Source organism: Panthera uncia, assembly GCF_023721935.1.
Source record: "Panthera uncia isolate 11264 chromosome A3 unlocalized genomic scaffold, Puncia_PCG_1.0 HiC_scaffold_12, whole genome shotgun sequence".
Taxonomy (NCBI): Eukaryota; Metazoa; Chordata; class Mammalia; order Carnivora; family Felidae; genus Panthera; species Panthera uncia.
This window is the reverse complement of record NW_026057579.1, coordinates 31,873,343-31,887,540: the sequence shown is the minus strand read 5'-3', so window position 1 is coordinate 31,887,540 and position 14,198 is coordinate 31,873,343. Positions and strand designations below refer to the sequence as shown.

The 14,198-nt window shown below is 55.5% G+C and overlaps 1 protein-coding gene across 1 annotated transcript; it reads left to right on the top strand.

The window, feature by feature from the left end:
- Positions 1–4,643: 4,643 nt before the first annotated feature.
- Positions 4,644–11,519, top strand: CA3H2orf50 (chromosome A3 C2orf50 homolog). Its single transcript, XM_049652520.1, has 3 exons — positions 4,644–5,170; positions 8,592–8,631; positions 10,649–11,519. The coding sequence occupies exons 1-3, from the start codon at positions 4,941–4,943 to the stop codon at positions 10,838–10,840; spliced, it is 462 nt and encodes a 153-aa protein (XP_049508477.1). The 5' UTR covers positions 4,644–4,940; the 3' UTR covers positions 10,841–11,519.
- Positions 11,520–14,198: the final 2,679 nt, after the last annotated feature.

Below are 14,198 nucleotides of genomic sequence, written 5' to 3'. Positions count from 1 at the left end.
ATTATTTAAGTAGGCTTCGTGCCCAATGCAGATCCCAACGTGGATCTTGAACTCACAACCCTGAGATCATGACCTGAGTTGAGATCAAGAGTCAGATGCTTCATCCACTGAGCCACCCAGGCTCCCTGACAATTATTATCGTTAACGTAAATGTCTATCAAGGAATATTTATATTATCTCCCAGAGCCTAGGTTGGTATAGAGTGCCTAACTGCTGAAAATTATCAAGGATGTTCGTGGGGAAAATGGGGACTAGTTAAGTGTTAGAAAGCGAAATCACGAAAGTGCAAAATAGTTAACACAGTGTGGCTGAGACCACTGTCCTCAAGAAAGGCCTGCTTGCAAGATTGGCCCTTCACCGGTATCTGGGAACCCAGATTTTGGGAGGGTTCCCTCCATTCCCTGATAATAGGCTCCCTATGCCTACGCTGTGCTACGATATTCCTGCTGAGAACCTGCTTTCCTTCTGGGAATCTGGAATTTGGGGACGTGCTACACGAGGTGCCTATGTGACTTGCCCCCAGTGAAAGCCCAGGGAGCTGACTCTCTAAGGAACCTACCTGGTCGACAATCTTTGACACACACGTTGCCACAATTCATTGCTGGGCGGTGTGTCCCAAGTGACTCCACAGGAGAGGGTTTAGAAGCTTTTGCCTGGTTTCCTCTGGACTCCGTCTCATGTGCCTTTCTCTTTCCTGATTCGACTTCCTTTCCTCTGGCCAAAATAAATCAGAGCCATGAGCACCGCCATATGCTGAGTCCTGGGAGTCCTCCCAGCAAATCATCGATCTGGGGGTGGTCTCAGAGACCCCGATCGACACCCAGCTTCCAGTTCTGGCGGGACCAGCAAAGCTGACACACTCATGCCTGGCTGGAGAGCAACATTGCCCTGTATACTGTGTGTCATTAAGATGTCCCTATCCTCTGCCTCTGTCATCCCATTTGGGGAATATGTCCTGTTGAAACAGTTCCACAGAAAGAGGCACAAAGATATTCACCGGAGCTCATGCTAAATCCGGAAACAAAGTAAATGCCCAGGAAGAGGGAAAATGGCTAAGTAAATTATGTCACATCAATTCTAAGAAACGGATTAAAGTGAGATGTATAAAGATCACGGAGAAACACATGAAAAGGTGTTTCCGATGTTAACTTTTTTGAAGCTGAATACAAAACGGTGGGTACACTGACAGCAAAGAAATAACAAACAGTAAGATCAAAAGTGACTCTTCCAAAGTGAAAATGGCCTGGGATGCCACGGGGGTGTGGACTTATCCACAAATAAATTAACCTTGACCGTCGCCGTAGGGATAAACTCAGAACTCTCTAGGGACTTGGTAGGAGCCTCTGGAAAGGTGTGAAGGGTGGCCCCAAGTCCTCTGGCTTTCATCACCTTGGATAAAGCGTTCAGGGTGTGCGCCTGGGGGGAAATGGAGGTTGGGGTTTAGCCAAAATTTTTATCCGGGTAGGCGTTCCAGGGCACAAGAGGGAAGCCTAAACTACACAAGCACTTTCCCCACCGCAGCCCCTGCTTCCTGGAGCCCCGCCGCCCTTCCCCTGACCCTCATTTCTCTCGTTTCCAACAATCGCAACCCCATCTCTGCACCAGCTCCCTGAGGCCCCTGGGCGCTGCCCTGCAGGGGAGAGCTCTCCCTAGGGACCCGCCCTCCGCCAGCCAATTGGGGAAGGGGCGGGGTCTACAGGAAGTGGGCGGGGATCCTCGGGCCAGCCCCACCCACGCTTGCCCCTGAGGCTCCACCCCACCCGATTTAGCGAATTCTCCCCTGTTGCTGGCACTTGGCACAGTGGGGCCCCACCTGTCACTGCACATCAGAGGCTAGGCTGTAGAGTTCTACCAGAACCTACGTTAAGGTCCTTAGGGTTGCGAGAAACCCATTAAAATACAGCCCCAGCAAACCCCCAAATCCAGGGATTTTTGTCCTGTCCTGGAGAGAGTTGTATATAAAGTTAAGTCTCAAGATGTGGGGTGTGGAAGGGGCAATGACTTGCTCAAGGACACCCAGCAAGTCATTGGAAGAGTCATTGGACACTGGAACCCAGTGTCCTGATTCCCTCCAGGCTGGGCTCAGTGACACCCACCCAGAGTGGATCTGAACACTTTTCCAGGTCAGTGACTGAGGAAACAGAATGTGTTCAAGCAGCACCGGCAGGTGAAATCTCCCCCAAGCCCCCTACATTTTTTATTTTTTTTAATGTTTATTTATTTTTGAGAGAGACACAGACAGAATGTGAGTGGGTTAGGGGCAGAGAGAGAGGGAGACACAGAATCCGAAGCAGGCTCCAGGCTCCGAGCTGTCAGCACAGAGCCCGACACGGGGCTCGAACCCACGAGCTGTGAGATCATGACCTGAGCCAAAGTCGGTCGCTCTACCGACTGAGCCACCCAGGCGCCCCATGCCCCCCACATTTTATTTTGAAAAATGTCAAACTCATAGAAGCGCTGAAAGAATGGTACCGTGAACACCTATATACCCATCACCTAGATTCTACAATGAATATTTTGTTCTATTCGCTTTGTCACATTTCCATCCCTCTACCATCGGTCAGTCTGAAATGGTTTCTAAGTTAAATGAAAAGCCAGCCCCCACAGAAATATTCAACCTCTACACTCACCAAGCCCTGGTTCATCCTGGAAGCACCTGCTGGCCTTGTTGGTCCTGTTCCTTGTCTCCGGAGCATGTGGCCAGGGGACCTGGGCCAAAGTATCTGAGCAAACCACATGGCTATTCCAGGCTGTTCCAAGCTGCTCTACGTCACAGCCTGTGGTTGGCCTTACAAGAGGTGTCCCACGCGGCAGGCTGTCTCTAAACACGCTCATGGGGCCCCTTCCAGAGGTTCCAGGAGGTAGGAGCTGCCACTCCTTGGCAAAGCAGAGACCTGTCCCAGCTGTGCCGAGGGCACAGACACCAAAGAGACAATAGCCACCAAGAAAGCCTGTTTCTGGGCCCCCGGGGTTCCACCCAGTTCATCTTCATTGGGAAAAACGTCAAGGTCACTGAACGCCAGCCTGCTTGTCCCAGCTCTGGAGCAAGAACAGAGGAGAGAGAAGAGACAGACTCCACCCACCCCACAGCCTCTGCTTTTGGGCTGGTTTTGTTCCAGAAGGTCACAACACTCAGCCGCCCCCTCAGGCAAGTGCTGGCGGCTGTCACCCCATCTCTGCTCCAGCCCTCTGCGCCCCCCCCCCCACCAACCAGTGTGGGCTTCACCGCCTCTCACCTGGGCCCCCGCGGTGGTCACTCCCCAGCTTCTTGTCCTTTCCTGATGCTTCTTTGCCCTGCAACCCCCTGGGGCTTCAAGCCAGCAGGGTCTCCCCCTTGTGCACTAACTCGGGGGCACAGCTCCGAGTGGGGCCGGGGGCCCCACCCACCAGCCTCAGACCTCCCTTCTCTCACCTCCCCCCGATACCGATGCCCCCTCTGGAATCCCCGCATTTGTGCTTTCCCCAATTTTTCCACCTGGCAAGTTCTCTTCACCTCTCCTTGGTGCCTCTCTCGTGAAAACAGAATCCAGTGCGAGCTCAGGTGCGTTGGCTGAACTTGTCCGCACACCCCGGGGCGCCCTGTGCACACCTCTGTGGAGTGTGGCTTTGTCTGCGCCTAGTCGTCTACGAGTCTATTTCCCAGCTATGCAGAGCCGTGAGCGCCGCGCCCAGCTCCATCGGCCCCCAGAACAGCTTCAAGGAAAGAGAGGAGGGTCTGCCAGTGGCGGGGGACGGCCAAAAGTCGAGAGACCTGGGAGCGTTAGTTCTGGGAGCAGAAGCCACAGGGGAGGGGTGTCTGAGGAGGCCAACTGAGCCACACGAGAAGAGCCCCGGGCCGCAGAGCAATCCGGGCCACACTGGGTCAGGGCAGAGTCGCAGCCAGAGGTTCAGAACCGGAATCCCCGCCTGCCGGTTCTCCTTGTTTCCTTCAGAGGATCCAAACTCAAGGCCAAGCCTCAGTTAGTGACTGAGTGACCTTGGGCAGTCACTTAATCTTGCTGGGGAGGGCCTCGGTGTCCTCATCTGTGGAACAGGGTTGGAAATACCTGCCTTGGATGATTGGGAGGGTTCGGCAAGATAACGGATAGTGCTTTGCAAACCCTCCAGCTCTGCGGAGCCAGAACAGGCACTCATCGCACAGTATCACTAATTTGCCCTTGCCTGCCACAGGCTCACACCTCCTCCAGGGAGAAGGGCGCATCACACCGGTACCCGGCCTGTGCCCTGTCGTCCGCACTTCGTCCACCTTCTCACGGGAGCCCTGCATCCACGGGGGAGCCGAAAGGATTAGTGTTGCCAGTTCCCAGGCTCCCAAAGGGGCAGGGGCTGCTCAGGGTCATGTGGCAGTTGGGAGGCTGGGCCCAAACCCCCACATCCTGTCTGGGAGCCAAAACAGGTGTCTTTTCTCACCGCCCCGGAAGTCTGGGCTTTGATCCCTCTCCGTATTTGATCCCTCTCCCCCTATGCCGTATTGAGGTCTCCAGCCAGGCGGGCAGGGGACAGAACTGAGGGGCAGCTGAGTTGGGCCTCGCACAGACATCTCGCACGCGCACACACACACACACACACACACACATACACGCCCTTCCTTTTCTTTCCTGAGCTCACGTGGGTGCCGCCCAGTTCCCAGGGCAACAGTCAACACAGACAGAGGCTGAAAACGAAGCTGGGCTCAAGGGCTGTCCCACCACTCTGAGCTTGGGGTCTTGAGGGGCAGCGACCCCTGCCAGGCTCCCCTGGGGTTCAGAGGGTGGGGGGTCCCAGGAGGGTTCCGAGCTCAGACAGGAGTCTCTCTGTCTCTCTCCCTCTCTCTCAGTCTCTCTGTCTTTTTGTCTCTTTCTCTCTCCCTCTCCCTCCCTCTGTCTCTCTCAGTCTCTCTCTCTCTCTCTCTCTCTCTCACACACACACACACACACACACACACACACACACACGGATCCATGGGGAGTCACCCCCACCCTGGGTTCCAGAGAACCACATCCGCTGGGTACCGGCTCCCCTCCACCAGGCCGTCCGCCTTACACACCCCCACTGCCCAGAGCGGCCCCGCAGTGAGCAGGGGTCTCACTGGCGGTCGCCGAGCCCCTCAGGCCCCCAGAACTGATGGTGTGCAGCAGGATCAACTGTGGAGGGAGCTCCTGGAGGCCGAGAGACGGGGCCAGCGGCGCTGGTGAGTGCTCTGCCTGACCCCCAGCTCAACTCAGGGTCTAGGAAGCTTCTGGAAACAGAGAGACAGATGAGAAGGAGTAAGCCAGGCAAACGGTGTTGATGGAGAAGTGCTCGGGGCCAGGGGGCCGGGAGCACATGCCTTGGCCGGACTTGAGCCGGAGGGTGGGAGAGGTGGGCAGGGGCCAGGTGACCCGCCTCGTTCATTCTGGGGTCCCGTCTGCCTTTGGAGTGACCCCTCTGGCTGGCGCTCCCGGGACTGACTGCGGGGGGCCGGCCAGGACACGGGGGGGGGGGGCGGCTTTCTGGGGGAGCCCCGGCCCTCGGAACAGGGGAAGGACATCCCTGCAGGCACCACTCGGTCCAGACGCCGTTAGGAGGGCCACCTTGTCGGGCCGCGGCACGGGACGGCCTGGACCTGGCTCCCGGAGCGTGCACTCTCAGGACAGGGCGGCCAAGGAGCTAGCGGACAGACGAAAAAGTAGAGTGTGACTGTGTTGTGGGGAGAGAGGCCCTGGTGATGGTGCACAAATATACCGGAAACCACTGGACCACACACTGTAGGAGGATGAACCTTATGACATGTGGACTTGATCTCGAGTGAACCAAAAAGGAAACCGGTGAACAGAAAGAAAAGAAACTGGCCCTGGAAAGGTGATAAGCTTTCCCTGGAAGGGCATGACGGGTCTCCAGCGGTGAGGTCATAGCACAGAGCTGGCAACGTTCACTCGCTGGGCGGAAAGTAGCCAGGAGACTGAGAAAGGCTGCCAGAGAAGAAAGGGTCCCAGAAACCAAGAGGACAGGGTTGAGGGAAATCCAGAACCGTTCAGCCCAACAGAAATACGAGTCACAGGCGTACTTTTCCATATTCTAGTAGCGACCTTAAAAAAATGTAACAAGAAATTAGGGAAATCCATTTTAATAACACACGTTTTTGTGTTTTTTATTTATTTTTGAGAGAGAGAGAGAATGAGGGAGGGGCAGGGAGTGGGGGGTGGGGGTGGGACAGAGGATCGGAAGGGGGCTCTGGGCTGACAGCAGCGAGTCAGATGCGGGGCTTGAACTCACGAACTGTGAGGTCATGACTTGAGCCAAAGTCGGACGCTCAACCGACTGAGCCACCCAGGCACCTCTTAACAACATATCTTACCGAAAATATTATCTTTTGGGCATGCAGTCAATATTTTAAAAAGAATTAAAGAGATACTTGTCATTCTTCTTTGTACCAAGTCTGTGAAATCCGGTCTGTATATTTTGCACTCACAGCAGACCTCGACTCACAGGTGCTCGGTAAACCAACCTCCTGGGGTTTTACAGACAGAGAAACTGAGGGCCCAAGAACACAGTGACCTCGTCAGGGCCACACAGCAAGCGAAGCGGGCTGCAGGCAAAGCCAGGACAGGGGCCCCGTGTTCTCTCCTCATACCCTGCTGCCTCCCGCTAAGTCTTAGCCAGGCTCTGAGGCCAAGGCCCATGCCTTCTGTCAACTCAAAACCAAAGCTATTGAAACATGGCTCCCTCGTGACAGGAAAGGGGGTGATGGTGGGGGGGAGGGTCAGGACACTTGGGGAAGATGGAAGGAAATGAACGGGCAGAGTGGGGAGAGTGCGGCATAGAAGGGCAGAGGGGAGACAGGCCCCCAGGGAAGGCTCGGGCAGGAAGGTTCCAGATGTCTCCAGATGGCTATACACAGGAGACTCAGTTCAAAGTCTGAGCATGGACTTTGAACAATCAGACAACTTGGAGAACAACCAAAAAGAGCCTCTAGAAATAAAAATCTGTAACGTGGAAATACAAAACACAACTGGAATGAGGATCCATAAACTCAGATAGACGCGTTGCAATTACTCAGAAAGACAAGGAGCAGGAACCCACGGAGGGATCAGAACCCTAGAGAACAGAACCAACATACCCTTCACCAGAGCTCCCCAAGGAGAGACTGGGAGAGATGAAATATTTGAGGAGAAAATGTCCAAGAACTTTCTAGAACCAAAGAAATGCATGCCTCCACAGACACTGGAGGCTGTGCTCCACGGCAGGAGAATGAACAAGGAAGGAAGGCCCGGGATTCAGAAAGAGAGAATCCCCGGAGTGGAGGTCGGGACGGCAGGAGCAGGTCCTGGGCAGCAGCCCTGGTGGGCACTGGGCGACCCGGGCTCCTGGACGGTGGCCTCCGGAGAACAAATGTGAGAGAGACAGCTGATTACCTGTTGCATCTGATTGTGCAGAAAATCATGCCGCAAGGGGCTTCACAATTTTGTTGGAGGGTTTGGAATCAATGATATAAACAGAGAAAGCTAAAAAAACAAAGGAGAAAAGATGGGAGGGGCGTCTGGGTAGCTCAGTCCGTTGAGCGTCCGACTCTTGATTTTGGCTCAAGTCATGATCCCGGGGTCATGGGATCCAACCCTGTGTCGGGCTCAGTGCTGAGCACGGAGTTTGCTTAAGATTCTCTCTCTCCCTCTGTCTCTCTCCCATTTGTTCTCTTTCTCTCTCTTTCTCTCGAAAAAAGAAAACAGGGACAAGATGTGATTATGAACCCTAGAAAAAATTTTAAGCCGTACAAGGAACTGAGCTCATATGATCTTAGGTAGTTGTTCCATGAAGATCATTTACAGAAACCCAAGGATGTAAACAATACATATCAATTGAGCCAAAATCTAGCACAGAATAATTTTGGAGGAAGTGAGGGGAAGGAAAGGGGCAAGACAGCTGACTCAAAATCTCCCATAATTGAAAGTCCACAGGTACGCTTACAGTTTCAAAAACTCAAGAAATGGCAACCTAGGTTTATTGTTCCAGAACATGGTGGCGAGACGCCCAAAGAAACAGCCAAAGCCGTGGAAACTTGACCCCAGGCTGGGGGCGCTCGGGGGCTGTGAGGACTGGGGCACAGAAGCCTGTTTTTATTATGTCTTATGGAATTGTTCAACTCCTTAGGAACAGATTAAAATAAAAATTACCCTAGCAACACAGGTAACGCCCTTCTCCTCGCGATCCCTGTGTCTGTCCCTGTCCCCTGCCCCTTCCCGCCTTCCTCTGCCGCGCGCACTGGACGCGCAGTGGGTGAGCGGAAACTGGTTTTTCTTCACAAAATACTCGGGGGCTCCCCTGTGGCCCTAAAGATGCAGAGGCACACGGTGGGGGGGGGGGGGGCTTGCACCACTGGGTTTCTCACCGCGGGCTACGTCCCCTGGCACCGTTCATTCCACCCAAGGAGACGTCAGGAATGCTGGAAATATTTGTTCGTTCTACAGGACGCGCACCGGCTGCGTTTTCCGTGTTTGTTTCACTTGATCGCGGAACCTCCTCCATGACGTAACACGTGCATCAGCGGCCTCGACTCATTCCCTTGAAGCCGCGAAAGTCCCGTATAAAAAATGCCACAGGGAGATGTAACACTGCCCACGTGTTTTCCTTTCCAGGGCTCAGAACTGGAGTTTCCTGAAAGACTATGATCCCCTGGTAAGGCCAGCGATGTTCCTGTCGCGCACCCTCGAACCGGGAACGTCCCGGCACTCATCTGACATTGATTGAGGACCTACTGTGTGTTAGATGCTGGAATGTGCAGAGGCAAAAACAAAAATACTCTCTTGTTTCAAGACACTCGGGGTCAGGGGAAGAGAAAATGCTTCGAGCATTTAGGTGTTAGTTCTCCCCAGTGTTTCTTGATTTTATGAAGATGAACCAACCAGAAATGTTTTCCCCCGTATGAGGACGTCAGCCATGTGTAGTGAGGGGTATGCGGTGTTTTCCGTATGGAGAATGAGCTTGGGCGGGCATATTTGTAAACCAGTTCCCCGCTTTAACATCGCCACCTCCGATCCATCCTCCATATTGCTACCGGAGTAATTTTCCCAAGCCACAAAACTGGCCATATCCCTCCCCTGCTTAAAATCCTTCAATAAATCTGCGTGTCTCGGGGTGGCTTACAATGCTTCTCGCGATCTAGCGCTGCCTGCCTCCCCACGCTGACCTACACGCTGTTTTGTTGAGGCCTCTGTGCATGCTGTTCCCCTGCCTGGCGTGCCCTTCCCACCTTGTCTGTGTGAGGGGCTCTTAAGTCTTGGTCATCCTTCAAGACCCCACTCAAGTGCCTCCTCCTGTGACATCTGTCCTTCCTGAGCGGGCTCAATCAGATCACTCTGTTCTTGACTGGCCAGCGTATCCAACCCCCTCCTTTAGTAGAGCGCGTCGTGTTTCAGTGCTCAGTTTCACCAGGCAGTGGGCTCCCTGAGAAGGGACAAAGATGGCTTCATCGCTGTACCCCACCCGCCAGCTGTGCCCTACCCCCCAGCGTCCAAAAAATAGTTGGCTCTCCGTTAGTGTCGGAGGAGTGACCCAATGGGAGAATGAATCATGAGACCTGAAATCCTACACTGAGCTCCTGGTCTGGGCTCCCAGCCCCCGGAGTCCCCCTGCCAGGAGCTAGGTGTTAGCCACCCGATCACCGAAACCCGCGTCACGTCCAAAGGTGGGGCCACCCGGGCACGGGCCTTCCTCAGTGAAAGCCAGCATCCTATTATTTCACTGGCCCTGCAACTTCTATTTGACACAGGGTAGCACGGAGTTAACCCTTGTTTAAACAAGGGCTCACCCGATTGTTCTCAGCTCATGCATTTACTCACCTTTCGGTCACAGAAGTCACCAGAAACACGTGCACAAATGTCCAGAGCGGCACCCCCAGACTGGGAATCGACCCCCATGCCGTCGGCGGCAGCAGGGGTGAATGATGGGGAATGTTCGTGCAAGCCACGCAGTGGCACGCGGGGTAGCAAGGGCAAAGAATGCGCTGCAGCCACACCCAGAAAAATGTGGATGAACCCGGAAAACATTCAGGGGAGAAAGGAGCCACGGTCTTTTTAAGATAAAAGATAAGACAAAGTTCAACACCGGGCAAAACCCGGGAATTACCGGGAATTAGAGAGGGAGCCCCGGACGCGTCGGGGGTGGAGACTGGCTGTGGGGTCGGGAGGAAGCGTGTCCGGGTCCTGTGGTCATTTCTCAATCTGGGTGCGGCTGCCCAGATAGGCCCACGTCGTGGCGGCTTGTGGAGCTGCACGGGCACGATTTGGGGACCTTCCTGCGTGTGTGTTAGACTTCGAGTAAAAGCTCACCCCGAAACCAACCCTCTGCCCTCCCACCGGACGTGAGGCAGCATCTCAGGTCACGGGGATAGAGAGAGGAGTCAGACCCGGTCCCTCCCGGGTCCCTGGAGGTCAAGCATCAAAGCGAAGGGGTCAGGGGAGCGGCCGAGGTAGGGAGCCCCGGGTGAGGAAGACGCATTTGGCGATAGATGAGGAGTCTCGTGACCCTTCTGGGCTCCCAGGTCAGAACTGGGACGGAAGCAGCCGGAGAAGGCAGCCTGCTGGGGCCACCTGCCCCCTGCTCCCTGCGTCCCCTTCCCTGCTAAAGGCTTGGCCGCCTGCAGGCCTCTCCTGCTTTCCCTGCCGCCTGTGACACAAACTGTCCCCGCTCTCAGGGCGAGAAGAAGGCGCCTGTGACGTTGCCGGAGAACGTGCCTTTCTTTTCCGACGCAGTCCCCGGTTCCACGAACCAGGTTGTGGGCAGCAGGGTGGACACGCCCCTGGGGCAAACCCTCATCGGCATGGACTCCTTCTTCGTGGAGGGGGTCCGGAAGAAGACGCTAGAAGCCGAGCTGCAGCCCGTGTAGGAGGCGGAGGGCCAGGGCCGGCGGGCCTGCCCCAGGTGGGTGTGCGAGTGGCGCGGGGAGGCGGCGGCCCGGGTCAACCGCCCACGCGTGTCAACCAGCCCCGCCCTCCCTCCCGCGCGGCCCTTGCGAGCGCCGCACCGGCCCATCTTCACACACGATATCAGAAGGACCCCAGGAACTCGCCCAGGGTCATAGAGCAGGCGGCGGTTGGGACTCCCTCGCAAGGCCGGTGATGGGCCCTGTGTGGCGTCGAACAGGTTGTTCGAACCCTCCGTGTCCCCACCTGTAGCCCGGTGCATTTGTTTCCCCTTAACGAATGGCCACCCAGCGAGTGACAGAAAACAGCACATATGTATGATCTCACCGCACTGGGTGTGCCCGGGCCTGGTTTGTTTCTGGAGGCCAAAGGCCTCTTGCGTGTAGGGTAACATATCCGCGGGCCCCAGGGATTAAGACATGGGCGCCACCGGTGGGCCAGGTTTTCTGCCACCACGTATAGAGGTAATAAAAGTACTGATTTTATAAGGTTGAAATGAGCTTCCGCTCAGAGCAGCCCCCGGAGCATGGCCTGAGGGTGTGTTTGCGGAGGACGCCCCTCTTTTGGGAGGGAGAGTAGCATCCCGGCCAACCATCCGGGGAAGATGCGGGTCCCCACACAGGGGCCGCGGAGAGGTCCGCTCCCGGGTCAGTCTCTCCGTCTCCCTCGTCCCCGCATGATGGTCTGCGAGGTCACGGTCAGGCTGGAGCTGAGCCGGGAGGAGCCGTCCCACGGAGCCCGAGCTGAGGCCCCGTCAGCTGCCCCTGGGAGCCTGTGACCCGGACCCACTCCAAGCCCTCTGTGCTCCGGGGAGGACACGGAGGGGCCTGGGCCCGGGCTCAGCCACAGCAGGAAAGGGGAGCTGGGCGCCTGGGGTCCGGATGGGGTCTTTTTTATGTTTATTTATTTCTGACACAGAGAGAGGCAGAGGACGAGCGGGGGAGGGCAGAGAGAGGTGGAGACACAGAATCCGAAGCAGGCTCCAGGCTCTGAGCTGTCAGCACAGAGCGTGACGGGGTGCTCGAACTCAGGAGCAGTGAGTTCGTGACCTGAGCCGAAGTAGGCCGCTCAACCGACTGAGCCGCCCAGGCGCCCCCGGATGGGGTCTTATTTCCATTTGAGAGAGAGGGTGAAGCAGGAGATATTCTGGGAACTCCCAGGAGGTGGGAAGGGTCGAGGTTAAATGCAGATGCGGAGAGAGGAGCCCAACAGACCAGAGGGAATCATCCAGAATCCAGAGCTTCTCTGCCTGCCCCTGGAGGGAGGGAGGGAGGCCTGGGGACAGGCGTGGGCTCCGCCACTCCCTGGGAGAACAGCCACTTAACGGACAATGCGATTGTTGAGCACAGGCTCTGCGCTTGGCACAGGACCTGAATGGTCTCTTTTTAAGGATCATTGTCACCATTTGAGAGGTTTGGAGACTAAGCCAAAGACTCCATTCCGTCCGGCCAGGGTCCCACAGCTGGCGAAGAGCCAGGCTGATGCCTGACTCACCACCCTCTCCTCTCCGGGCCTCAGTCTCCACAGCTATAAAATGGGGGAGGAGGGACTGATTGCCAGGACCTCGCCAGCTCAGGGCTGTACCTCTGGGCACGCAGGGGTGCAGGGGGTACCGAATCCTGCCGGTTTACAGGTGCATGCGTTGGTTGCAGTCGTGCTGAGTGACATCCCACTCCGTCTCTGGCTCCCGGGTCCCCATGATCTTGACTGGCTCGGCTGGACTTGGCTCGAAGCTGCAGGTGGGGTCCAAGTCCGTCCATATGTCTCTCATTATCTCGGACCCACGGCTTCCTGGGGCATGTTCTCATGGCACACGCGAGGCTTCTGCGTGCACACGTCCACTGACGTTTCATCGGCTAAGCAAGTCACGCGGCCGAGCCCAGCCTCACGAGGGCAAGAAAGCACACTCTGCCCACAGCGGGAGCATCAGAAGGCAAATCTTGGCTGAATAATCGTCCCAACTACGACGCAGAGGATCTGACCAATTCCATGAGGGCCTTTGGGCAATAGTTAGTTCTTTGTAAACTGAGCTGGTCCTGGAGGAAAGGTCAGGGAGATGGGGGAGGGGAGGGCTTTTCTGGTGGATGGGAGAGACAGTGCCAGAAAGGGCTGCAAGGCACGGGGGGGGGGGGAGGCAGCCGGGAGACCAGCGCTGAGCAGAGAGCCCTGGGGAATAGCCTCGTTCTGCACCCCGCCTGTGCGTGGTACCATCACGGGAGACCCCTCCTCACGGCCGGCCAGCTGTACCTTCCCTTCCCTGCCACGTCTGCCCTCTTCTTGAGAGGATGCCTGCTTCCACCTTCCCACAAATTGGCCACATCACCCACTGGGAGCCAAGAAGATCGGGGCCACGGGGCATCTGCTATATGTCTCCTTTGGAGCGGAACGAAGAAGGCTGGATGGGCCAGGAGGAGAAGTGGGTACCAAGCCAGCACCAGCAAAGGCACCAGTAAAGCCGAAAGGGGCATTAGAAACAAGGAGATGAGGCCAAGGCCAAGGCCAAGGCCAGGAAGAAGCTGGATACAGCTAATGAGATAGTGAGGCTGAAGGGTTCTTTCTGCCTTTTTTTTTTTTTTTTTAAGTAGGTTTCACACCCAGCGCAGAACCCAGTGCGGGGCTTGACATCATGACTGTGACATCAGGACCTGAGCTGAGATCAAGGGTCGGATGCTTTGCCCACTGAGCCACCCAGGGGCTCCTCTGTCCTTGCTTTATCACTGCTTCTCTGAGCACCCCTGCCTCATTCTCCTCTCTGAGGCAGAACCAGATTCTCTCCTTATATGCAAAAAAAGAAAGAGAGAGAGAGAGAGAGAGAGAGAGAGACCACTTTCCAGGAAACATACAAGGTGAGTCCGGACTTCTTCCTGTTCCAGAAAGCGAGGAAGTGTTCAAAACGGGATGGGGGAGCATGGAAGGCATGGATGGAAGAGTCAACTCGAAGGGGCTCCCACTGGCCAAATTTGGGACAAGGTGACTTTCAAAATGGTGCCCATACCTCACTGCCCTTACAACTTCCAGGCAAAGCCAGTGCCCGCAAATCCCATCAAAGAATAATAATAATAAAGAAGCCATGTGTTCATATCAATAAATGTTTTCGATCTTAAGCAGAGGAAGAAAAGCTCTTCTCTACTGGAAAACGTAGAATAAATGATAAAAACAGAAAATCACCGTTTTATCACCGACTTCAGTAAGAATCAGTAAAAGACACTAAACGCACTGGGTAAAGATTCATAGGGAGTGATAAAAGGTGACGTCTGGGAGACTCCCCTTAACCACGTTGTTAAACTTATCCTCACTAACAAGAGTACAGCTGACATCATG

Bases quoted from the DNA above. Each gene is read 5' to 3' on its own strand.
- CA3H2orf50 (XM_049652520.1), top strand. From the start codon at position 4,941: ATGGGGAGTCACCCCCACCCTGGGTTCCAGAGAACCACATCCGCTGGG. The intron at 5,171-8,591 runs GTGAGTGCTCTG...TTTCCTTTCCAG, and splicing joins AGACGGGGCCAGCGGCGCTG to GGCTCAGAACTGGAGTTTCC. The intron at 8,632-10,648 runs GTAAGGCCAGCG...CCCCGCTCTCAG, and splicing joins TGAAAGACTATGATCCCCTG to GGCGAGAAGAAGGCGCCTGT.